This window comes from Lindgomyces ingoldianus, assembly GCF_010093535.1.
Source record: "Lindgomyces ingoldianus strain ATCC 200398 unplaced genomic scaffold BDR25scaffold_36, whole genome shotgun sequence".
Classification (NCBI taxonomy): domain Eukaryota; kingdom Fungi; phylum Ascomycota; class Dothideomycetes; order Pleosporales; family Lindgomycetaceae; genus Lindgomyces; species Lindgomyces ingoldianus.
Window position 1 is genome coordinate 668,489 of NW_022985197.1, and position 23,065 is coordinate 691,553.

The window sequence follows — 23,065 nt, forward strand, 5'->3', positions numbered from 1 at the left end:
TTCGCCTCACAGCTCCCGAGCGCCCCAATGATGCCCCTCATCCTTAAGCGTCGCGCTCTCCCACACTACTGCCGGTCCCACTCTCGCCATCCTCCTCTTCATCATCGCTTGAGTCTGAGGAGTCTTCATCTGGCATGACGACTCTGTTGAGGTATGTAATCTGCAACACCATGTTAGCGTCCTGGTTTCTAGTGTGCATGCGGAAAGGGGGAAAGGCCGTCGGCTTCTTTGAGTTGGCGCCCTTCCCCACCCCAAGATGCGACGGCGCAGCTATCGGTGTATGGAACGGATTCGCTGCATTGCCAACGCACGAAGCGGCCAGCCAGTACTCAATGAGTTGCTCCATCGGCTGAGTCCACAAGGCGAGGGCATCCCTTCTTCGAACGGTGTCTCCTGTCTCCTGTTCTCCCGTGTCCATAGGCTAGGATCAACGCCCACATGCACTATTCCGCTAGGTCCGACGAGAACCGCCAAAGGCAAAGAAAAGTCCACAACTTACAAAGGGTACCATGCAGGCAACGAGCTCGGCAACTCGTTCCAGGCCTTTCGCTCCCACTACTTCGCCGTCAGATAGCTTCGTGCCAAGGGTGAAATTTCTGAGTCGAAGGAGTTCAATGTCCTTGTGGTCATTCTCGTATCCCTATCAATAGCTCCTGTCAGCAATCCTCTCAACAACTTCGGACAAAAAGAAGAAAATTAGAAATATCATCGCTAAACACAGGAGGAGCAGGCAGCGCTAATGTGAAACTCTTTCCGTCTGGCTCTTGAGGTTAGAAGCATTACAATGGAAGCATCAAGCAGGATATAGGGGGTGAAATTGGCGGCGGTATTTGCAAGGGCAAGGACGGATTGAAGTTACGGCTGAAGAGAATTCAACCGGCCCTCGCCGTTCACCGTTCGCTGGGGCATCTTGATATTTGCTTGCTCAAGCGTGCCATGTTGGGACACCTGCTCGCTGACTGCACGGAACTGTGCCACAAAACCGCTGCTGAGCTCGTAGTGCGACTCCCCCTTTCCCTATCGACGAATTCACAAATAGCTTGCGAAGAGACAGGAAGAAGACTGCTCTTCGTCTAGTCGGTGTTCATCAGTAGATGAGAGACTGGAGTGTTGGCCTCTAAGGAAATCATCCAGGAAAGCTGTGTCCCGTCTTGGGCGCGCCGTCCCGTTTGATGTTTGGTACCGATTTTGTAGCGAGGTCCATGAATCTTACCACTTCACACCCTGAGTGCTCATCAATTCCACCCTGACCCAGTGCATTTCTCCATCATTGTGATGCTGAGGACGCTATAGTCCATCTTTTCGGACTCCAATCTCACTGCGTTTTGACATTCACAGTGAGACTGACCTCATCGCGTCGCGGAGCTCGAGCTCAAACACCACGACTGCGAAGCACTCAAGTATCAGGGCATCCATGAGATGCCACTTATTCATCACCGGTTTGGTCACGAATCCTATCTCAGATCTTCATGTTGAAAGAGACGAATGCACTTACCTTTGGGTGCTTCTTAAGTGCCGTTGACCGATTCGTAGACTGATTTGTGAACGCTTTAACGGCCTTTTTCTCATCGTTGGGAATACCCTCCAAAAACTCCTTTCGGATCCCCGTGTCGGTCAACACGCGCTTGATCCTTTGCGGTTTCCGATCGATATCGCGTCGAAGCAGAGCTAAGGGTTGGGCGTCTGGCTGCCATAGACCTCCACCTGAATTCCAAAACGTTAGCAAACCCAGCATTCCCGTTCACACGAAGTAAAGAACAAAATGCGGGCCGGGGTGCAATGGAAGATACATCGGGGTGGGGATGACACCCTCTTTTGTCCAGTGAATATCGTGCTCCGATACTGGAAGCCACACAAACACAGCTCGTCAAGCCGCTTGTCGTCCAGAGCGCAGCTTGAGGGTCCATGTGGCTGGCCTGGCCAATGGAAGTGACGGTGTCTTCATGCCTACGGGATATCCTGCTATAGGAGCAGTGGTAGGTAAGCTATCTCTATCTGGTCTTGTTGACGCGCCGAGGAATCAACAAACGAAGCACCAGCGAACCCTTGGAGCGCCGATGTCCATCCTTATACAACGCTACCAAGAACTAGATTAATAAGGTTGTCGTACTGGCATGCTCCCAGGTCGTCTAGTCTGGATGCGCGCCTAACTCGTCCGACGGGCCTATGAATCCGACTGCGAGAACGTTCGGATCGCGTCCCCAGAACTCGGCGGCTAACACGCGTACGTCAGAATCATGAAGAGCGACCATAAACTGCCTCGAATTGCCTTATGACTCTCATGCCTCCGGTTCCTGACCCTCCCCAACACGTTGGGATCAGACCGACCGACGACAGCCCCGAAAGCCTCTGTTCAGTGACAGAATTTTGTATCTTCCGCTCAAGCTGATTCAATGAACATTGTTCTTTGGGATCTGGCCAGCTTGGATACACAATATACATTGCAGGTCGAGGGGGTGAGGACAAAGACCCGATACCTTCACTTCTGGTTGTCCAGTCGACAAGTTTCAGCGCGCCAGACCCCAAAAGTGTTCTTGGGACCCCACATATCCGAGCTCGAAACGAGGGCTCAGACGAAGATGTTGGCTCGGTGCTGAGGGGGTTGCCCTCATTGCCTGAGCTGCCTGGCAGAACTTTGCAGGACCCTCTGGAGGGGCATTCGGTGATGATTGGAAGTCCAGGCTCTCATGCCTTAGCTAGCTAGACAAGCCATTGTCCCTGGGAGGCGTCGCATTCTGGAAGGCACATAACGAGACGTCGGTCGACCGAGGCGAAGGGATAACTGGCTAAGGTTGCTCCGTCCAGGTACCCCTTCTTCCCTACTGCAGAAAGGCTCCACAGAGATGAAGGTCTGTGGTCCGAGTGGAGGACATTACACGAAGAACTTGCGCGAGGCAGTATCCTTACAGCGCCTGTGTTACCGTGTGGAACTCGAACAAGCAAAAGTCGTTACCACTCAGGGCCAAACGGATTCTGCATCTATCCAAGCTGTAGCAAATTCCTAGTATTGGCCATCGGAGTAGACATTGCGCGGGTCGTTATACTGTGTCGTTGCACCTGCCAACAGCGGGCAACTATATAAGCGCGGTTGCCGGTCCGCTGGACCATAATGTAGTATGACTGCAGAGGTCGACCTCGATAATTGCTGCAAGGTACGCAGATTGTTGGGTCTTTAGGCGGGCATCTTCCCTCTGTATGTGCCATGTCGAGGAAAGGAAAAGCAAAGAGAATAGAGGACCTACCAACGAAACTGTTCCCGCCAGGCTGAATCTGCACGTAGTAGGCCGCATATGGCCCTTTCCGGCCCGTACGACTCCATGCTGCCGAAAAGTGGGTCTGAGATTATATCAGTGCTTAGCTTGCTGGCTGTCGGCTTGATACGTCGGGTATGTGTCTTGGGCGAAAAGCTGCAAATATCGCCTCATACCACCCTAGCTAATGCAAGAGGCGTTCACTCACTTTGTATGGGGTCTGATCCTTCGAGAATCGAACATCTGCATCCTTGTTTACTACTATTCCATTCCATTTCCTTTACGTGGCGACTGACCTCGATAAATGCGAAATATCTAAAACAACATCAGTGCTGATTTTCAGAATCAGGAGGTGTGCTGGCCACCCACAATGTCCTTGACTGGTAATTCCGGCACCGTCTCGTCAGCTTCAATTACCTTCTCAGAAAGCTTCTCGAGGAAGGTCGTAAAATTGGACAGTGCCATGCGATAATCTGGGTCGTGTACTACGCCTTGTCAGCGTCTCGCTCTGCAGGGCTGATCAATTTTTTTCCTCTGTAGCACATGTGTGCCTTGCTTCTGACGTGACAGTTGAGGAAGAAAAGCGCAGGTGGAGCATGGGAGACCCCACATCCAAGGTAGACATACCCTTCAGCCACTGACGGTCATTGTTAGCGGCTAGGTCCTTGAGAAATAGTAATGTGTTAGGGTGAATGGTGTGGTCGGTGTAGGGAATGTCTCCTGCTTCCCTCGGTTTGGGCTTCTTGATGATCAATTGAGTTCCAGGCTCAAGTTTCGCCCCATGTTTCCACAGTTCTTTCTCGCCGCCTTGCTTCTTACGCATGGGAATTGCAGTTTGTTTTGCAACACCCCCTCGGGGAGTTCCCTTCTTGGGCTTGATGTCGTCCTCGCTGCTTGGTTCCTCGTGACCAGAATCAGACGAGGATCCCTCATCAATGGTATCTTCATAGTCCATCCCCGATATATCTCCTGAGGGTGGAGTTTCCACCTTTTGAATGTCCTCGTCGGATTCCGGCTCGACATAGGAGCCTTTAGCAGCCTTTGTCCTCTTCGATTGGCGGGTTGGAGTAGGTCTGCCTGGTGCCGCACGTTTAGACGAGCTCTGGGGGGTGATTTTTACCGGCTTTCTAGGCATCGTTTTCTTGCGCTGTATTGATCCGAGAGGCTGTAGTTGTTGCGTTATTCACTGTATGTTAGAGTGACTTTTCTTGAGGTAGTTGGGCGCTATGACCATAGGCAGATGACGTTTCTTTCGAGCGAGGCGCGAGATCAGACGCGCCAAGCCAGCTAAATCAACACCAAATTTGCACCATCAACACAACACCCCGCAAGCGGGAGCCTTGCGCTGCATCCGACAATGCACAGCCGCTTTCTGGCTAAGAAGCGGACTATTTTGGAACAGCTTGACACTCCGGATGAGGAGTATCACGACCTCTCACCTAAGGGCTCCATTGACCAGCCCATACGTTCCTTGATCAGCAACATAAATCGCCTCGAAGGTCTCGTAACGACTAGCAGTTGCTCTGGCAGAGTCAGTGTCTTCCTCGAGGGAAAGAAGAAGGGCGCCGACCCTCTAGAAGCTCCTCGTGAGGACGAAACTCGTCCCGCAGGTCCGGGAGGGAAAGGTGGAGGCTCCTGGCTTTTCGTTTCCCATTCTCCCGTTCAAGTCAAGAAGACTGAAAACCAGAATCAATTGATGGCGATGTTTGGCCTGAGAAATCCCAGCAATGAGAACGAGAGGGCGCCCAGCATTGATTGCAGTTTCATACACCTCAAATTCGAGCCTATGGTATGTTGCTGTTGAGTCGAGTAATATCAAGTGCTAATGATAATCAGATTCTTCACATCTTAGCGGCATCTATGGTCGACTCCCATCGAGTGCTCACCGCAGCGATTGGTGCTGGCTTTCGTGAAAGTGGTGCTATGAGCCTAGGTTCTTCGAAATCTGGAGAGAGGAATCCTATGGTAGCCGTGCGGTCCACTGGGTACTCATTCGATTCCATCATAGGGTATCAAAACGACCTTGGTGATAGCATTGCTATGGTTGATGAAGTGTACTTGCGAACCCTGGTTGATATTGCAAACGATAGATTCAGTGTCAACTCGCAACGCATTGATCGATTCCGCTCATCTCTACTTCGGCAATTCAACCAGAGAGAGGCAGTGGATGTCACTGTGCTGTCCACCCTGCCTAAAACTGTCAAGGCAGACTGGGAGCAATCAGAAGCCAGGAGACAACGAAAAAGAGCAGAAGGATTGAACAGGCAGCAAGCCTTGCACGCCCAAGAACTGGCAGAACCAGTCGCAAACTTGTTAGTTGCAAGAGAAGACGTGGAGGTTCACAATTTGTTCGACCACTAGCATGTCAGGACACGATGGACGCGATACTGCATGCTGTCACCTACAATGGATGAATCTAATATGCAACACGAAATAGCATCCTATTAATGGTCTCCCTCATCATAGCAACAGGCTTGATAAATGAAGTCTATCCTGATTTTGTTCCGTGGTAGGGGTAAAATGTTGTTTTCGGACACTTTCTCCCTTGCCTACTTAGGTAACGAGAATTTTTCTTACGGGACGGGCCGTACAAGTCTCCGAAACGTTTCAAAAACCCCTATCACAAAAATATAACCAGAAGGTAGAAAGCAGGTGTCCCTCGACATTTCAGCCAATAGGAGAAATGGCCTAAAATGTCTCCGAGCTAGTCGGCGACTTCAAGATTCAGGTGACTTCACTTGTACACAGGCAGTCCACATATAAAGAGAAGGAGCGGCGTTGCTGCAGGTTAGATTTATCAAATCATATATTTCAAACCCCATTAACGTCCCAGAGTATTCATTCTGGCGATACCTCCAGCTACACTCCAACATGTCCGTCTCCGAAGCCAACCAAAACTACTTCGAGTAAGTTGACTACTTTATTATTTCCCGCCAAAGCAATCTAAAACAGCTTCAGTGCTATTAGCGACTCCTATGACGATAAACCGTGGTTTGCCAAGATGAACCAGCAAGTCACGGATTTCTTGCGCAGTCGTTTGGACTGGGTTGGGATTCCTTTCGCAAATATAGGGTCCAAGACCGACGCCGAAACCGTACGACTTCTGGACTATGCATGTGGCCCTGGCCTCATGTCGCGGGTAAGTACTTATTCCGAAAACTCCATCCTCAGAAACCTTCTCTATACATTTTCTCCATACACCTTCTCTTCAGCCCTTCTTCACATTATACCTTACTAACCACATCTAGATCTACGGCCCATACGTCACCATAACCCGTGGCATCGACATATCCCCCAAAATGGTCGCAACCTTCAACGCCCGGGCCCATATCGCCGGCTTCAGCAAAGATAAAATCAACGCCGTCTTCGGAGATCTTTTTGCCTCACCCCAGCCACCTGAGCTCTCTGTTCCCGAGTACTACAACTTCGACCTTGCTGTCGTCGGCTTTGGATTCCACCACTTCGAGGATGTCATCCACGCTTCCAAATGCCTTAAAGAAAGACTCCGACCTGGGGGCGTTCTAGTGATCAGCGACTTTCTAGAGGGAGGCGATCTCCGAGCTGATGAGAATGGGAATATGATACTAGGGACGGAGGGTGATCATATGGGAGTTATTCATTATGATGAACATGACGACCACAAGGAGCATGGACAAGGGCATCATCACCATCACCACGGCCGTTCTCAAAAAGGCAGTGATAACGATCTTGCGATGAAGCATCTTAGCAAGATGAACGCATCAGTTGTCGTTCCCTCATTTACGATCGAAGGAGTGACGCAGTTCTTCATTGAGGCCGGCTTCGTAGATGTGGGCGTAATTACCATGGAAGAAAGGGTGTACATGGCATTTGCAGGAAAGCAGTTGTGGAGGACGGTGTTGTTTGCTCGCGGGAGAAGGCCGTTCGAAGGTGAGGAACAGCAAAAGTCTGAGCTGTGAGTAACGGATAGTATTTTCTAGGAAGGGCGGGGTGTGAGCAATCGTGTCGAAGCGTATAGCCTGTCTTGTTTATGTAGATGTACGGTTGCTTCTTCTTGAATTAGTGGATGGACAGAATGTTATCACATAACATGGAACACGACTATGGTAGAATCCACCCGTAAAGCCTCTTGCTGGAAGTAGGTAGGAGAACATCAAAAGGATCCAATCTTCTATCTTGAAATCCTCCCTTCAATCCCTGTCCTATTCCGCTTAAGGTGATTACGATGCAGCAGGTTGGAGTGATGGACGTAATAACCGGAGCCCGACATGTCCATAATTTCATACCTCAGCTCATCCGACCAACACTGCCCTAATCTCGCCTTAGTGGGCAAAAGGTTCACAAATTCTGTCTAAACCTAAGCCTAACTTCCTAACAGTTGTACGTACTCTCCTCCATATAGCGCTTGCCTACCTTTCAGTGCTGGCACACATCAATCGTATACATTGAAAACGTCGCCAGCGCGCCCACCCCCCTCCGCCCCTAAAAAAAAAAAAAAACCTCGGGTGCTCAGGATGGATCCTAGATTCACCAAGGAAAAAAAAAAAATCTGTTCTTTTCATACCCAAAGATGAACCAAAGACAAAGACAATTCTCGTAACCTCAATCACTTCTATCTGTAAGTCAATGCTATTTGATCATAAGTAGGCAGGTGCGCAAATGATTAGAATTGTACACTGTTTGGGGATGAGCATAATCTACTTATTGCAATAGATTGTCGGTAAGCACAGACTTGTTCTCTAGAGTAGGTGAAGCGGAGCTAAATATTGCTTTGTAGTAACATGTTATGATTATAGCCAAGGCTCTTGACCGCAGCAAACGAAAATAGACAAAAGGCTTAAGTTGGTGCAAGGAGGCCAAGTCGACGAGAACCCCCTCTAGAAAGCAGGCTGTTCCGCTCGAAGCCTGTTGCATTATTGCTTAGGTATCTTTGAGGGGACCTCAATCTATTAACACAAGCATGAAAGAGGGGTGATGGGCTTGGTACAATTCTTTTCAGGGGGTGCGCTGAGCAGCGTTGTGGTGCCTAGTGTATATTTATGCAAGGCCTGCAAGTGTGGAAGGGGGCAGTAGTGATAAAACTTGTTCTTTGATAAAGTACATAGCTAGCATGGATTTGGCCAGATTGACGGCCGTATCCTGGATGCTCGCAAAGTGCTTTTTCCAGCGCTAGCTTGGCCGAAAATCCAGTCAGCCTTCCGGGAATTGCGGGCCCTTCGGTTCGTTTACAAGAATTCCCAAGTTGTCCAACACAGGGATTCACCTGGTACCGTCCTGCTTTGCAGGGGGAGGCGAGGAGGGAACTGAGGTCGGTCCTTGTATCTGGATGGTGTCCAAGCGTGAGAGCTGTCATTTCCGGGGATGAATGTGTCGGGAGACATTTCTGCAAGCGATTCAGTATGCCCAAGGCTCTCAGACTGCCCCTTTAACTTTTAGTATTCTTGCTTGACAATAGACTGATTCCCTTGTCAAACTTTAAACCATCGCCCAAACCTATAGCTACTTGTCCTAGATTCGGTCATGGAGTTGGTTGATGGGTGTTAATAGCAATGGATATTCCTTCCGACAACTACGGATGACTCTGAGGCCTGAATCAGGACCATATACGCAAGATCGATGAAGAGTTCTCGAGGAGTCGAATCCTGCTGCTTGAGGGTATCATCTATTTCTTGTAGCCACTCTCTTCCTCTGCACTCCCCAAGACACCCGCATCTCTGGAACGCCTCTTACTGGCTTCCTCCCGAGCTGGGTTTGCCTGGAAGTTTGACGAATATTATTCTGCCCGTGCGCATTGCTTCGATCTGACTTCCTCACTTCTGTCTCCAGTCCCAGACAAAGGGCCTCTACTAACTTTGCTGCCTCTCTTTTAACATCCTCGAATTTTGCTGTGACCAGCGGGGCTTGAGCATGAAGCTTCAAGCTGCCCTTCAACTCAGGTATCTGCCCTCTTTCCAGCAACTCCCTGAAAACCTCCCGGTGTGGCGCATTGTCCTTGGTATCCACAAATTTTCCATCCCGATCAAAGCCCCTACTCTTCAGCTCCTCGATGAAGGCAACTATCAGCCGCCTCCTCAACCATGACCTTACAACCTTCGTCTTGGAAGAATTGTTGCCGACAGTGACATGCCACCACAAGCCTGAGCGTGAGCGTTCGCCTTGGATGCGTTTGCGGATGATGTGAAGGGGGTGGTGAGAACTGTCTACGATTGGCTGATAGATCAATGGCTTGTACGTGGATTGGTAGGCATAGCTAAAGGTACGGAATGTCTGCTTGGAGAGGATCGAGAGTGTGTGGTTCATAGCGAGATATCAGAGAGGCAGACGGAGACCATTGGATCCAGAAGCGGAAGAGGAAGAGGCCAGTTAGGAACAGACCTCGGAAGGAATTGGACCGCCGGAACAATATATCAGTGGCATTACGCACAGCGACATGAAGAAGAAGCGTGGGTTAATATATATTGTCGGTCGGCGTGGAATTTGGCAGCCAAGATTTGCGACTGCGCTAGGCCCAATGCAACTTAGGATTTGCCCACACAGTCACTTGATGAAAGCCATCCACTGCGCCAACAACTTTCTGATTCACCAACACACGCCAACACCAACAGGCCCCCCCCCAAAAAAAACAGCTATACACCAACTCCCTACAGCACAGAGACTTCTAGTGACCGGTCAACATGCCTAAGAATAAGGGAAAAGTACGTTGGCGCCCACCCTCCCTGCCCCACTACCCCGCCACTCAGCAGATTGATGCTCTAAAATTCGCCCAATACTTTCGTAGACATACTGACAAATTGACGGCAGGGTGGTAAGAATCGTCGTAGGGGGAAGAACGAGAACGACAACGAGAAGCGTGAACTCACCTTCAAAGAAGAGGGCCAAGGTATGATACCTGTTGGCGCCTGCGCGGCCCATTCTCCTTTCCCGCACCCCAACACCTTGTCCACGTCGCTAACCTACTCCCCATAGAGTACGCCCAAGTCATAAAGATGCTCGGCAACGGCCGTCTCGAAGCGCAATGTTTCGACGGCGCTCGCCGTCTCGCCCACATCCGGGGCAAACTTCGCAAGAAAGTCTGGATCAACCAAGGCGACATCATCCTACTCTCGCTGCGCGACTACCAAGACGAAAAGGGTGACGTGATCCTCAAGTACACAGCCGATGAAGCCCGCTCCCTCAAGGCCTACGGCGAGCTACCTGAAAACGCAAAGATCAACGAGACGGATACGTATGGCGACCAGGGCGATGAGGGCATCGGCTTTGAGTTCGACGAGGACAGAGATGAGAGCGATGAGGGTGGCGAGGGCAAAGAAGTGGATATCGATGATATTTAAGGAGCGGCGTGCGTGTCCGCCATGCTGTCTTAGTCTTCTCTGCCGTGCTGCGCTGCTGCGTGTGCTCGCAAGAGGAGCGAGAGGAGGCTGGGACGGCTCAAATGCGCACCACTTGCTAGCGGGCGGACGATTTAGAGGTCTTGATGTTTCTTCTATTGATACGACTGCATGTTAAGGGCTGGGCTTCGTGTTCGTCCTTCTACGTAATCCTTACCTGTGCTGGCCTGAAAGATAGAGGAGGACTTGGTAGCTCGACTCATATATTTAGCTACACACCTGAGACGAGAACTCAAGCATGCTTTCTTCATAATCTAAACATCTTATCGGCTAACGTGACACATAACAGGGGGGTAATTTGAGATAGAAATTAATATCCTATGAGAATTGATTCTCTTTCATTTTATGAAGTGGCTTGACATGAAGACTCTACCCTGGCTATGTTCTACGTTGTCTGATAGTATGCTGTGTCTGCGACTCCCAACCATCCCCTCCATCTACAAAGTAGGCAACGCAACTTCGGCGCCATCATAAACACTCCTATTAAAGAACCTATAAATCCTCCTGGCCGCATCAGTCCCCACCAACCCCACCAACTCTCTCTCCTCCATATTTGCCAACTCCTGAATATTCTCCACCTCGAGCGTCAGCGTCGTCAAGATGTTCTCATTCATTCCGGGAATCGCTCTCAGCATATCCTGTGGTACCTGATTGAAACTCCTCAGTTCATCGCCCGCCACTGCAGGGTCTAGGCCGAGTTGCACGGCCTTTAGGGGATCGGGCTCGTCTTGCTGCTTCTTGAGCTCTGAGAAGATCTCAGCGGTTTGGTAGGGCGAGGATGACCAGATGATTTTCAGGCGTGGGAAGGCGAGTGTTAACATGACGATTTTAGATTGCAGGTCGGGCGCAACTGCTAACCCTATTGTTGTGGTCGGTGCAAAGAGGTCAGAAAACGGTTCGAGGGTGAAGGTTTTGTTTTGGTCGAATTCGATGAGAAGCATGGGGGCTTTGTAGTGTTCCATCATTGACTCAACTTGGTTGTACAGACGACCATTTGCGAATGAGCCAATGAGATCGCGGACGGATTTTCGCTCGATGCAGATAGTGGGTGTGAGGACGTAGTCGCCAACTGTGAGCATACAAGGCACGACGACGATACTCCGGCCGTGGAGCAGTGACGGGAGAGATGAGCGGAATTCTCGCACGTCGACGACGACGCGGGGAGGTTGTGCCGTGGCGGCCAGACGGCCTCCACCGGCTATACGTGTGTTTATCGTGCGGAGGAACGATTCTTGGGGGCCGAGGGCTGCGGATGTGAGTGTTATTGCCATGTTCCCTCGTTCGCGGATCAGTTTGGTGAAAGCGTCTTTTTCGCGACGAACGGCGGATAGATACCGCTGTTCTTCAACGCTACCGCCGTAGTACATGAAGAACACCTTCACGGTTCGATCTGTGTGCGAGGAGCGATATACTTCTATCCTTCGGATGAAAGCTGCATCTGGTTCGTACATGATGACATAACGCGGCTTTGTTTCTTCGAGGACATGCTCGTCCATGTCACCTTCATAAGGGTGAATGACGATGAGGTCGTTCATATCAAAGAGCTCGTAGTAGTCATCCATGTTTTCTAGCGGATCTACCCCGATTTCTATCTTTTGCATGGCTTCAACTTCCGTGGGTTGCAGTTCGGCCATTAGACTCGCGATGTGTGCGTCGCGGTCACCGGCAACGCGTACTGTGCCCATTTCTGTGCGAGAGGGTCCGGAGCCTGCGGATCCACCACCTCGCATCCTTCGTCTCTTGTTAGGCGGCGGCCTGTTGGCTTTGCCACTTTGGACCCGCTGATCTGTGCTTCCATTGATGGCTTTCTGGTTCTCTGAAAAGAGGGCAGCGCTGACTTTGGAAAAATCGCGTTTCCAAGCTAGGTAGTTGCGGAGCTTGCGGCGCATCATGAAGGAAGCTGAGGGACCCTGTTCTTCATCTTCATCTGTGCCGTCCTCTACGGTGCCTTCAGGTCGGACATACATCGTCTGCAGAAATTCTCGGAGTTGCCTACATGTTCCTTGATCACCACACATAATGAGAACGGAGCCATTTGAAGTATCATTTGGGACTGGATTCAGATACGCATCCTGTTCGATCTCTTGGAGAATCTCGGCGAGCTGGGTCCATTTCGGAAATTCTTCGAGAACTGGTTCCAAAGAGTCCGGGACAGTATTGGGGTTGCTGACGAGATCATCATTTGATACTTTACCAGTATAGACTCGGCGCTTGGCAGTGGTGAAGATAGTATCGGCCGCGTCCAGGAAGAGCCAAGGGGACTGATTATGCTTTGTAGATCCTGGAGGAGGCTGTGAGGCAGCTAGAACAGTATCCAGATATTTGTTGAAGTTGACAGCATCGTACGTCAGGAGTGCGTGAAGGATAGTCCGAAGAAGCGTGAGATCACGGACGACCTGCCTTGTCTTAAAACTCGTCCGATGCCAGACAGGATCTAACTGCCTCCTGATGATGGTGTCAAAATTTCTGTGAAGTGCACTGTCAAGCGTCCAGTCGTCCATCTCAACACCTGTGTTACCTTTTCGCAGCTCGCTAATGCTAACCTCGACACACTCTAGGACGGCGTTCTGGATGTCGCGCATTGCCTCAGTCATTGGCACTTCCAACTCTATGACTTCTGCTTTCTTTCGCCCTTCTAGCGACTTCGCCACTGTGACATGGAACCGTGGGTATAGAGCCGGTTTTTGAAGGAAGAGGTTCTTCATCATATTAGCCAATGGCGCGAAGCCAGTCGTGAATGGTTCTGGTTGGTCTGAGAAGGCCTTTAAGAATCCCGCTTTGTTCTTCTGCCGATATATGCGCAGGATGAAGGCCTCGAGTGAGGTTGCGATAACCTTCTCAGCGTGCAGCACCACCACTCCGGTGACCGTCTCGGGGTTCATCAACCCAGAGAGGAAGTCGACGATGAGTATGCGTGAGGTGATACTGAAGATACCTCCTTGCGCGTAAATTTTCTCGCGTGTCCCGACACTCATCAGGTCTGTATTGACCAAACTTAGCCCTCTCGCTTTCGGCGCCATGCTGATTGCAGCATGTTCCGCCAACGCCTCGCCGATCCACACATTCTCGCGCTCTTCCGCCCCGACGAGCAATATTAAGTTATTCCCGGCGGCATCGTATGAATGGAGGAGGTTCGAGACTATTCGAAGCACGCCGAGGCCGCGGGCGATGAGGACGAGTTCATCTTCCTCTCGCAGTTCCTTGAAGATGTCTTGTTGGAATTCCTGACATCATCAGCCCTAGCACAAAGAGGGGAATACGTGCACTTACGAGAGGAAGGGACAGCTTCACCGGGGCTTTTTCATCGCTTGGCATCTGGTACAACAAGGTAGATTGTGGTCGGTAGAGGTGAAGGTGGGGTGGTGAAGACCTCTAGGGACGTGCCCGGGTCCGAGCGCTCCGCCAAGCGTCCGCGCAGTCACGCCTCCACTACTACTCCAAGACTTATCCTCCCGCTCCGTCCCGCAGAGCAGGCAATGATCATTTGAATTGTCAAAGAACCCATATTGGTGCTTTAATTCCCTCTCACAGCATGAAAACCCATCAACAACCACCATTCAGTCTAACCATATTTAACCACCGGAGCCACACCCTCCGCCTTGTCATCCATCTTCATCTCCTCATTCAACTTCTTCTAGAAGCGAACCCTGCCATCAGGATACCCGGTGATTTTGTTTCGACGCCAATCCGGCTTCCATCTGGTCGTTTCATTCGTCTGGTCGCCCTCGTTCTCTCCTGTTTCACGTTTCATTAATCTCGCACCCTACAGTTCTAATCTGCCTAGTGGCTATTCTGCATTGGGACCATAGCATCAGGGCTGAACACGGGCGCTTCTTCCATCCTTTCGAGTCTTCCCATAAAGCTTCTCAATCACAAGCCTTGATTTCCAGGGCACCGCCCCGCAAATTTCAACAATATGGGGATCGTCAACTATCAGCCGACGGACGATTTGCTCCGTTGGATATATCTTGTGGACATCTGTTCCGGTCCGCTATAGTTCAGGAGACATTCCACGAGGTAGAATGAAGTGATGCTCTTTGGCCATATATGGTCCCCAAGTCTATCGAGGCAATACACTTTAGCAAGCTACTGTTGTCTTTCTCAATCGTGCTCTCCATATTTTGCTTTGCTCGACATGCATTTTCTTTCTATGCTGCTCGTAGCCGTGACGGCGGGGCTTGCTGTTGCTGCACCAGTGAGGAGCAAGCGCGCTACGAAGTTTAAGTGTATGCTCCCCCACTATTGCCAATGTGTATCAAGTCTTAATTTCGGAACAGTCTTCGGTGTCAATGAGAGTGGTCCCGAGTTTGGAAACAAGAACTTCCCGGGAACAAAGGGCAAGGACTACGTTTGGCCTACAACCAGTACAATTGATGTGAGCATTTTCGTGGGCCAGTTGAGTTAAGCATGGCTCTGCTAACCTTTCTAAGCAATTCATTAGCAAAGGCTTCAACACTTTCCGAATCAACATCATGATGGAGCGTGTCGTTCCCAACCAGCTGACTGGTGGCTTGGACTCAGCCTATTTTAAAGATCTTGACGACGTAAGGAACAAACGGCTGCGTGAACCCAGTGCTCTGCTAACTATTTTCTAGACTGTGAAATACATCACAAACAAGAAAGCATACGCCATGATAGGTAAATTTCCCTCTTCCTGCTTAGCATACTCGCCCTATTGTGATACATATTGGGGAAGATTTGATTCTTCAAGCCTCTTCCTGGAATTTAGGGCAACATCAACGGGATGAAAATATCTGCATTATAACACCCCTGCTATGTTCTACTGTAGGTGTGAAAAATTGTGAAGCTGAGAACTTCTTTAGTCCCCCACAACTACGGCCGATACTATGACAAAATTGTCACGGATACGGCTGGGTTCCAAAAATTCTGGCAAACACTGGCCACCCCATATAGGAGCAACAACTATGTCATCTTTGACACCAACAATGAATGTAAGTTAATATTTCCACTAAACTACAATCCTTCCGGTTTGCCTTCAAATCCATTGACTCTCTTTAGACCATGACATGGATCAAGACCTTGTAGTCAAGCTCAATCAAGCTGCAATCAACGGTATTCGCGCCGCCGGCGCCACAAGCCAGTGGATCCACGTCGAAGGCAACGACTGGAACGGGGCTTGGACGTGGACTACAGGCAAAAACTCTGCCACCATGGGGTCACTCACCGACCCGAATAATATGCTTGTCTACCAAATGCATCAATACCTTGATACCGATGGCAGCGGTACCCATGCTGAATGTGTATCTGCGACTATTGGCGCTGAGCGAGTTAAAGCCGCTACTGAGTGGCTGAAAGCGAACAAGAAGGTCGGATTTATTGGAGAATTTGCGGGTGGTGCGAATACACAGTGTCAGACGGCCATTAAGGGCATGTTGGAGTATATGGCGCAGAACTCGGATGTCTGGCAAGGCGCGCTGTGGTGGGCGGCTGGGCCCTGGTGGGCTGATTGTGAGCTTTCCAACTCGCACCCTTGTATGGAGACTTGATTGCTAATATTCGGACACAGATATGTACAGCATTGAGCCCACAACCGGGGCAAGCTGGAAGGGTTATATGGACATCCTGCAGAAGTATGAGTGAGGGGATCTCGACTGAGACAGACCCTGGGAGGGAAAGAGAAACTATATTATAACAAACGGATCTGACTATGTCCTCGAAAATGCCCAACTATTTGATTTCGAGTTAATATTTTCAGAGGTCGTGAGCTATAGGACTATCAATACACAACATGAGGCCAAAGAGTTAGGTTCACGTCATGCTTTTAGTACAGCTAGCTGAGACCTCGATACACCAAAATGACACCGCTTACGTGTATATACAAAGTGCGAGGGTAAATACTATACACAGCCTCGAGGATCAATTTTTCATTTTGTGCTCGACCTAATCGCTTCTCGCTGCTTCTCTGTCTCAGCCGCTGCTGCGGCCTGTTCATCTCTTAAGCGCTCTTTAGCCTCCTCAGCTCGCTTCCTCTCCATATCTCTCTGGACAAGCCAAACTGGTACCGTCAGCCAGACCCACCTTTCACAAAAAGTGGAAGACGTACTCGGTCTGTCCGATTTTGAAGCTTCCTTCAATTGACCCACAAAAGTGTCAAATTCTTGCTGACGTTGCTCTCTCGTCTCAAGAGCCCTTTTCTGGAGGTCGGGATTGTATTTCTAGGATGCCTTTAGAGTCTCATTCAAGGCATGATCCGTAATGCCAATGCCGAAGCACGTGCCCCGAGAGTGAGATCTCAGAATATGGAATGTTGGAAAACGCACTTTGAAGATTTCCTCTTCGGTCGGCGTCACGTACATGACCAGAGCGGGGCCCCCTATGCACAGCGCAGCTCCACTGCAAGAAGGATTAATGTCAACTTCTGGTTTCCGAAGCTGAGATGTAGGACAAACGTACGCGGTGATGGCCTTGACGTAAGTTGCTACACTAGGCATGGCGGCGACGTCAATATAATAACAATAAGAAGAGGATATTCGACACCAGAATGCTTAAGTGGCGGGAATCCGGGAATTAGCGACGGTGGCGATGGAATTGGTGTCGAATCGGCGGCTAGAGTGCGAATGGTGATGCTGTGACTGCTTTGGCAAACCCGCGCGCCACATTGACTAGACCTTTCTCAGCTCAAGGTTTTGCATCAGCCACTGAATGTGGCAGTCTTATCACGTGATGCAACCTGAACCGCGCACTTAGACTCGTGATATTACAGGATTACCATTGGTCCAGCCTCCCCTGGTGATCGCCGACGACAGTAGGAGCTCTTCGTCATTGGAACCGTTTTCTTTTCGTGCATTAAAGGATCACCAGCAGCTCTGACCTAGTCCCGTCCGTTGAACTATTTTTGCTTGAATCTGAGGACCAATTTGTACAGTGACGCGCAAGGCTGAAACCTCGCCCAGAAGAACATTACTCTTGCAAAGTTACACAATCGTATCTAATATTTGGTATCCTCAGCCTCCTGTTATTTGGCTGCGACTTCTCCTTTTTCGCGTTTCTTCCTGCAACTGATAGCTACATCTGGGTCCTTCCTTGTGGTGTTTCAGGCACCACGATTGACAACAGCGCAGTTCCGCGCCTTCATTTCCCTTGGCCTGTGACGTGCACCGCTGCTCAGTGGTTGAAACCGGCCCCAGACTGCAGGGTCGGCACTGGATGATCCCCGTGGCGCTGAGGGGAGTTTCGAACGCGAGCGACCCAAGGCACGGGACGCGCTCATCGGACACCCGTTGACGCCCTCGTCGCCCTCGGAGCTCTCGTAACCCTCCAAGCTCGTAGTTATTCTCGGCCATTACGGTGCTGGTCATCCGTACAACCATTCGTTAATCTCGACGGCCCCCCCCTGGCAGGGGATGCAGCTGACTGTCGCAAACCCCAAAAACTTCTTCGCTTCATCTGAGACCTCTGGGAGCACAGCTTGCAGTCCTTCCGTGCCTCTTACTACAGCACTCTCACCCTTACCACGGAACAATAGCAAGGATAGTTTAGTCCTTTAAATCTCTTGCCGGAACTAGAGCGACTGTCAACTGGATCTCGACTTCAGTCCGAGGCTGAACCAATTGCCCCCCAGTCTGTGCTCCCTTTTCTTCGCTGCACGCCCACAGTTGATGGCCCGGCCCGCCTTCGCCTTCACCAACGCGTCGCTCGGCTTCTAGTAACGTCAGTGGCTTCGACGATCCAACGTCGCGACCCACCGCCGACATGGCATACCAGCAATACGACAACTACCAGCAGCCGCAACAGCAACAGCAACAATACTATAACCAAGCACCCACGCCGCCCGGCCGGCAGCCCGTAGGCTATAGTAACCAGCAGTACAGTAATCAATATGACGAATATGGATACGGTCAGGGACAGTATGAGCAATACGACGGCTACTACAACGAACAACAGGGTGGAGGGCGGGGGAATGGGCATCCGCAGCAACAGTACCTAAGCGGGTACAATGACATGAACGGGCAGTCGAGACAGCCACCAGGCCACCGGCCTCCTCCGCGGGATCAGTACGGGCAGGAACCAATGTATAACGAATATCAAGGCCAGCCTCGAGGACCAGATCCAAGAGGCAGGCCAATGGGGCCAAACGGTGGCCCTGTGCAAGGCGGGATCCAGCGCGGAGATTCGCGAGGTCGCGGCAATTCTCGACAGCCAAACCTTCAGCAAGGTCCAGCGGGTCTAAAACCGCAAGGTACTGCTCCAGATTGAACTAAGCTGAGAACAGGCTCAAACTGACTGGGTGCAGGAAGGGAGCGGCCGCTCTTATCCCCGCTGTCGCCGATGAACCTCCCCCAAGACAACCCCTTCCCGACATTTCCCAACCAAAAGAGCAAACCGCGAGCAAATACTGGGTCAATGGACGAAGCCATGTCCTTGATGAGCATTGGACATGACCAAGAAGGTCAAGGAAGGCCACAGGGGCCGCCCCAAGGCAGAGGTCGGGGTCAGATGGGCCCACCCCCCGGTCGAGGTCCTCCTGGAAGGGGAGGTTATGGTCATCCGGATATGCATAGACAAGATTCTGGCCATGGTGAAGCCTATGGACGCGGCATACCCCCTCCAGCGAATCGAGAATCACCTCAACAACGGCCACCCCCGATGAATCTTGAAGGTTCCCAGAGGCCACCCCAGCGACAATATGAGCCTACATCCCCTATGCAGCAAGCATTCGGCCCCAACACCCAACGATCTCAGACAATGCCTCAGAACATGTCTGGTTATGATACGCAGCAACAATGGGCAGAGCCTGGTCCCGTAGCTGGATATCACGGCCCGGAATCGCCCACTTACATTCCCCCTCGTCCAGCGACAGCAGCCGGAACGAAGGAAAATGGCCATGGGCAACCGCACCAATTCGAGCAGAGGCCTCCCATACCCCAGCCACCTCCACCCCAGCAACATCAGCACCAGTTACAGCAGTCTCGCGATGACGGTCGAGGCGATCTCGACAATCTCTACGACGATTACTACGGAAATGCTGTGCCACAGGACCGACAGAGTAAAGCTGCCTCGATAGACATGCCCGACTTTGATGCGATCCCCGACTCGGGAGGGAGGCACCGCAGGGGCTATTCGATTGAAAATCATCTGTCACCCACTTCTTCAGCCGCGCCTATGCAAGGAATAACTGCAGCCACAGCTGGGCCGGCAGATGTAGCGGCTACTCAAGGAGAGGGCTTCTATCAACAAGCAGCAAGAAGTCGGTCACAACCGGATTTGCATGGCCAATATGCTCAAGGCAATGGGGTTTATGAGATGGCTGGAGACGCTCCCGCTGTTCCTGCTGTTCCTAATCAGTACCCTCCTAGTGGGCTACCAAGTGGTCCCCGAATTCGAGGGCCGCCTTCAAGAGCCATGACTACAGGAGGACAGCCTCAGGGCTTCGATCCCAGGTTTGGGCGACAACAACAACCTCCTCTCCCGAGAGGGTACTCGGATGAGTATGCGTATTCAGAGCCTGGTCCGCAAACTATGAGAAACGCCTCGCCTATGGTAACAGGCAACCCTATTGTACGGCCTGGTACAGCGGCACCAGCACCTGGCCGAATGCTTAGCGATCCTGTCCAAAGACGACCAGGTACCACGCAACCTCAACGTAATATGGATGCTCTTCCCTCACATCCTACCCCAGTACGAGCAGGCCTCATCCAACAGCAGGCTCAACCCCCTGTTTCGCAGCCTCAACAGGCGAGACCACCACCTGTGAGGCAGTACCCCACAGATCCTACACCTGCCAGTGTCGGATATGGGAACCAGCAAATGTCCTCTGTCCCACCTCAGCGCGCCTCTGTCTCACACCCTGTGACGCACGACGAACTCAATCGTCTCCGGAATGCATGGAAGTTCAACCCCGCGGACAATACCGCAGGCTTGCAGCTTGCAAAGAAATTAGTGGAGGCAGCAAGTGTATTAGCCGATGAAAATGGGACGGCTGACACGAGGACCCGTAACAAAAACCGAGAGAAGTTCGTTTTTGAAGCCCACAAGATTATCAAAAAGCTCGTTGCAAGCGGCTACGCCGAAGCCATGTTTTACCTTGCGGACTGTTATGGACAGGGCCTTTTGGGCTTACAGGTTGATACCAAGGAAGCCTTCACGCTCTATCAATCAGCGGCCAAAGCAGGCCATCCCGCAAGTGCTTACAGGACGGCCGTCTGCTGCGAAATGGGCCACGAAGAAGGGGGTGGTACCAAGAAGGACCCGCTTAAGGCCGTTCAATGGTATCGACGTGCTGCGGCCCTCGGGGATACGCCTGCATTGTACAAGATGGGCATGATTCTACTCAAAGGTCTTCTTGGGCAGCAGAGGAATCTCGGCGAAGCTATCAACATGCTGAAACGGGCTGCCGATCGCGCTGACGAACAGAATCCGCATGCTCTTCACGAACTTGCGTTGTTGTATGAGGCGCAGACCGGGAATGAGAGAATCATCAGAGACGAAGCTTATGCCTTGTCCCTATTCCAACATGCCTCCGAACTTGGTTACAAGTTTTCACAGTTCCGTCTAGGCCAAGCATACGAATACGGATTGCTAGGCTTGCAAGTGGATGCAAGATCTAGCATTAGCTGGTACACACGAGCAGCAGCCCAGGAAGAACATCAGAGTGAGCTTGCACTGTCAGGTTGGTACTTGACCGGTAGTGCAGGCATCCTCGAACAGAGCGACACAGAGGCATATCTTTGGGCGCGGAAAGCGGCCTGTGCAGAGCCTCCACTCCCGAAAGCACTTTTCGCGATGGGCTATTTCACCGAGGTGGGAATTGGATGTCCGAGAAGTCTGGAGGAGGCGAAGAGGTGGTATGGCAGAGCTGCTGGTAAGTTTCAGTGTACGATTGAGCATGAATTATGTTTGCTAACCATATTATAGCATACAAATTTCCAAAAGCACAAGAACGTCTCGAGGAACTCAAACGTGGTGGCGTCAAAGTCCAAAAGAACCGAGAACGCCTCAGCAGAAGCAACCAGAAGCAGCACGAGGAGAATTGCGTTGTTATGTGAACATGCACGCCTGCAGTCTCGCCGTTGGCCAAACTAGTCTCACCCAGTCCTTTCCTTGATTTGGTCATTGTATAATGGTTTAATGCATGGTGTCGTAGGCTAGGACACTGGACAAGAGTTTGCGTTAACATGGACATTTGCATGCTTAGGCATTGGCATCGGCGTTGGCGTTGGAAGTTGGAACTGGGCTGGATACATGTTCAAAATGGTAGCACGAGAGCTCAATGCCGATATGGCTGTAATTGAGACATGTTGATGTGCATGTTCGGTCATAATTATGACAAGCTATGAACAGGTTCTGTACCTGGCTTCTGGAATTGAACACAACCGAGGGGCAATCTGGAACAGAAATCTTCATCATTTTGCTAGGTACTTTCCAACAGGGGCTTTAACAGATATATTCTGCTTTAAACGTAAATCCATCCAACATTCGCTCCGACGGTGCCAATAGAATTCCTTGGTCAAAATATTAAGATGACCTCCTTGTAGCCCAGAACGGATGGATGCTTGCCTGATTAGTCTTAGAGACCCATAATCTCTGTCCTAGGAACACCTTCTTCGGGTTTAGTGCAGTGCCGCTGCACGTGCGCATTGTTTACAGTGCAGCCACCTACTCAGCCCCACCTTAACTTTCGCCCGCCTCAACCACACTTCCACCAACTCTCACAACACTCAGTTCTTCGAGTCTTCTTTTCCTATCACTAGAAGCTATGTAAAATGACAATCCCCCTCAGCCTGGACCTCAGCTCGGCCAACAACTAGATTTCGGGCACCTAACACAAGCATTTCAATAAGCCGCCACCGAGGTCGCAAATCTTGCCAATCTTCCTCCAATTACTCAGTCCAATGCAATGATACAGCAGATGTAGCAAATGCAGCAACAGATGCAGCAAAACCAGCTACAGACGCAGCAACAGATACAGCAACTCCGCACAGATATCTACCCATGTCCATGGCCTTTCTCCATCGTGTATATCTATATCTACTCTACTGCATGCAAATACAACCCAATTTTGAAGCTAGTAGCGCTGCTAGGACTGATGCAGCGCTGCAGTGTAGTTACGCCAAGATAGAGCTACTATAGCAGTGTTGAGCGCGCGCGGGAGAGGCTCTGGGTACATTGCTATATACTCCTACTTCTGCTTTCTCATGGCTCAAAGCTGCTTGCAGAGCAGGTCCAGAGAGCACCTCTGCTGCTGCTGCTGATAGCTAAGCTGCCACATAGCTGCCTCGCTAATTCGCTGTACCTGTGCTATACGCCTGATCTCCTTGATAACCTTAAGCCGTAGAGAGTACCACTGTAGTTCACTGAGCCTACCTGCCCTCTAGGTACTGCCCCACTGCCTATATAGCTCACTGATTGAAGGCTGGCCTTGGAGGCCTACTATCCACTCGCGCCAGAGATCCTCTACCGTACGTACAGCACGGCACATCCTATACA

The 23,065-nt window shown here is 50.9% G+C and overlaps 9 protein-coding genes across 9 annotated transcripts; 5 read left to right on the top strand and 4 right to left on the bottom strand.

Moving 5' to 3' along the window:
* Positions 1-43: 43 nt before the first annotated feature.
* On the bottom strand, positions 44-4,386 carry BDR25DRAFT_238555 (uncharacterized protein; the record flags this gene model as incomplete). Its single annotated transcript, XM_033685640.1, has 10 exons — positions 44-226; positions 500-640; positions 1,496-1,704; positions 2,478-2,607; positions 2,747-2,822; positions 3,239-3,336; positions 3,460-3,494; positions 3,548-3,566; positions 3,621-3,736; positions 3,879-4,386. 10 exons carry the CDS (start codon positions 4,384-4,386, stop codon positions 44-46), a joined length of 1,515 nt encoding a protein of 504 aa, XP_033542845.1.
* A 162-nt stretch (positions 4,387-4,548) lies between these two features.
* BDR25DRAFT_294644 (uncharacterized protein) lies at positions 4,549-6,018 on the top strand. The gene is made up of 2 exons (XM_033688795.1): positions 4,549-5,040; positions 5,088-6,018. The coding sequence occupies exons 1-2, from the start codon at positions 4,609-4,611 to the stop codon at positions 5,610-5,612; spliced, it is 957 nt and encodes a 318-aa protein (XP_033542846.1). The 5' UTR covers positions 4,549-4,608; the 3' UTR covers positions 5,613-6,018.
* A 52-nt stretch (positions 6,019-6,070) lies between these two features.
* On the top strand, positions 6,071-7,347 carry BDR25DRAFT_306456 (S-adenosyl-L-methionine-dependent methyltransferase). The gene is made up of 3 exons (XM_033690630.1): positions 6,071-6,157; positions 6,210-6,390; positions 6,500-7,347. Exons 1-3 carry the CDS (start codon positions 6,123-6,125, stop codon positions 7,187-7,189), a joined length of 906 nt encoding a protein of 301 aa, XP_033542847.1. The 5' UTR covers positions 6,071-6,122; the 3' UTR covers positions 7,190-7,347.
* Positions 7,348-9,044: 1,697 nt separating this feature from the next.
* On the bottom strand, positions 9,045-9,512 carry BDR25DRAFT_175405 (uncharacterized protein; the record flags this gene model as incomplete). The annotated part of the gene is made up of 1 exon (XM_033684168.1): positions 9,045-9,512. A coding segment is annotated over one exon (468 nt), but the record flags the coding sequence as incomplete, so codon positions are not given.
* A 296-nt stretch (positions 9,513-9,808) lies between these two features.
* BDR25DRAFT_269699 (nucleic acid-binding protein) lies at positions 9,809-10,869 on the top strand. Its single transcript, XM_033687173.1, has 3 exons — positions 9,809-9,925; positions 10,032-10,110; positions 10,197-10,869. Exons 1-3 carry the CDS (start codon positions 9,905-9,907, stop codon positions 10,559-10,561), a joined length of 465 nt encoding a protein of 154 aa, XP_033542849.1. The 5' UTR covers positions 9,809-9,904; the 3' UTR covers positions 10,562-10,869.
* A 103-nt stretch (positions 10,870-10,972) lies between these two features.
* Positions 10,973-13,947, bottom strand: BDR25DRAFT_269702 (DNA repair protein). Its single transcript, XM_033687174.1, has 2 exons — positions 13,889-13,947; positions 10,973-13,842 (listed from the first exon to the last, which is right to left on the bottom strand). Exons 1-2 carry the CDS (start codon positions 13,931-13,933, stop codon positions 11,056-11,058), a joined length of 2,832 nt encoding a protein of 943 aa, XP_033542850.1. The 5' UTR covers positions 13,934-13,947; the 3' UTR covers positions 10,973-11,055.
* An 806-nt stretch (positions 13,948-14,753) lies between these two features.
* On the top strand, positions 14,754-16,219 carry BDR25DRAFT_238581 (endo-beta-1,4-glucanase; the record flags this gene model as incomplete). Its single annotated transcript, XM_033685641.1, has 7 exons — positions 14,754-14,844; positions 14,896-14,993; positions 15,049-15,162; positions 15,214-15,256; positions 15,442-15,570; positions 15,638-16,087; positions 16,146-16,219. The coding sequence occupies 7 exons, from the start codon at positions 14,754-14,756 to the stop codon at positions 16,217-16,219; spliced, it is 999 nt and encodes a 332-aa protein (XP_033542851.1).
* A 221-nt stretch (positions 16,220-16,440) lies between these two features.
* Positions 16,441-17,177, bottom strand: BDR25DRAFT_345880 (CBP4-domain-containing protein). The gene is made up of 4 exons (XM_033694088.1): positions 17,033-17,177; positions 16,900-16,972; positions 16,683-16,794; positions 16,441-16,634 (listed from the first exon to the last, which is right to left on the bottom strand). Exons 1-4 carry the CDS (start codon positions 17,068-17,070, stop codon positions 16,504-16,506), a joined length of 354 nt encoding a protein of 117 aa, XP_033542852.1. The 5' UTR covers positions 17,071-17,177; the 3' UTR covers positions 16,441-16,503.
* A 1,003-nt stretch (positions 17,178-18,180) lies between these two features.
* On the top strand, positions 18,181-21,697 carry BDR25DRAFT_82037 (uncharacterized protein). The gene is made up of 3 exons (XM_033699098.1): positions 18,181-18,818; positions 18,873-21,440; positions 21,494-21,697. The coding sequence occupies exons 1-3, from the start codon at positions 18,332-18,334 to the stop codon at positions 21,622-21,624; spliced, it is 3,186 nt and encodes a 1,061-aa protein (XP_033542853.1). The 5' UTR covers positions 18,181-18,331; the 3' UTR covers positions 21,625-21,697.
* Positions 21,698-23,065: the final 1,368 nt, after the last annotated feature.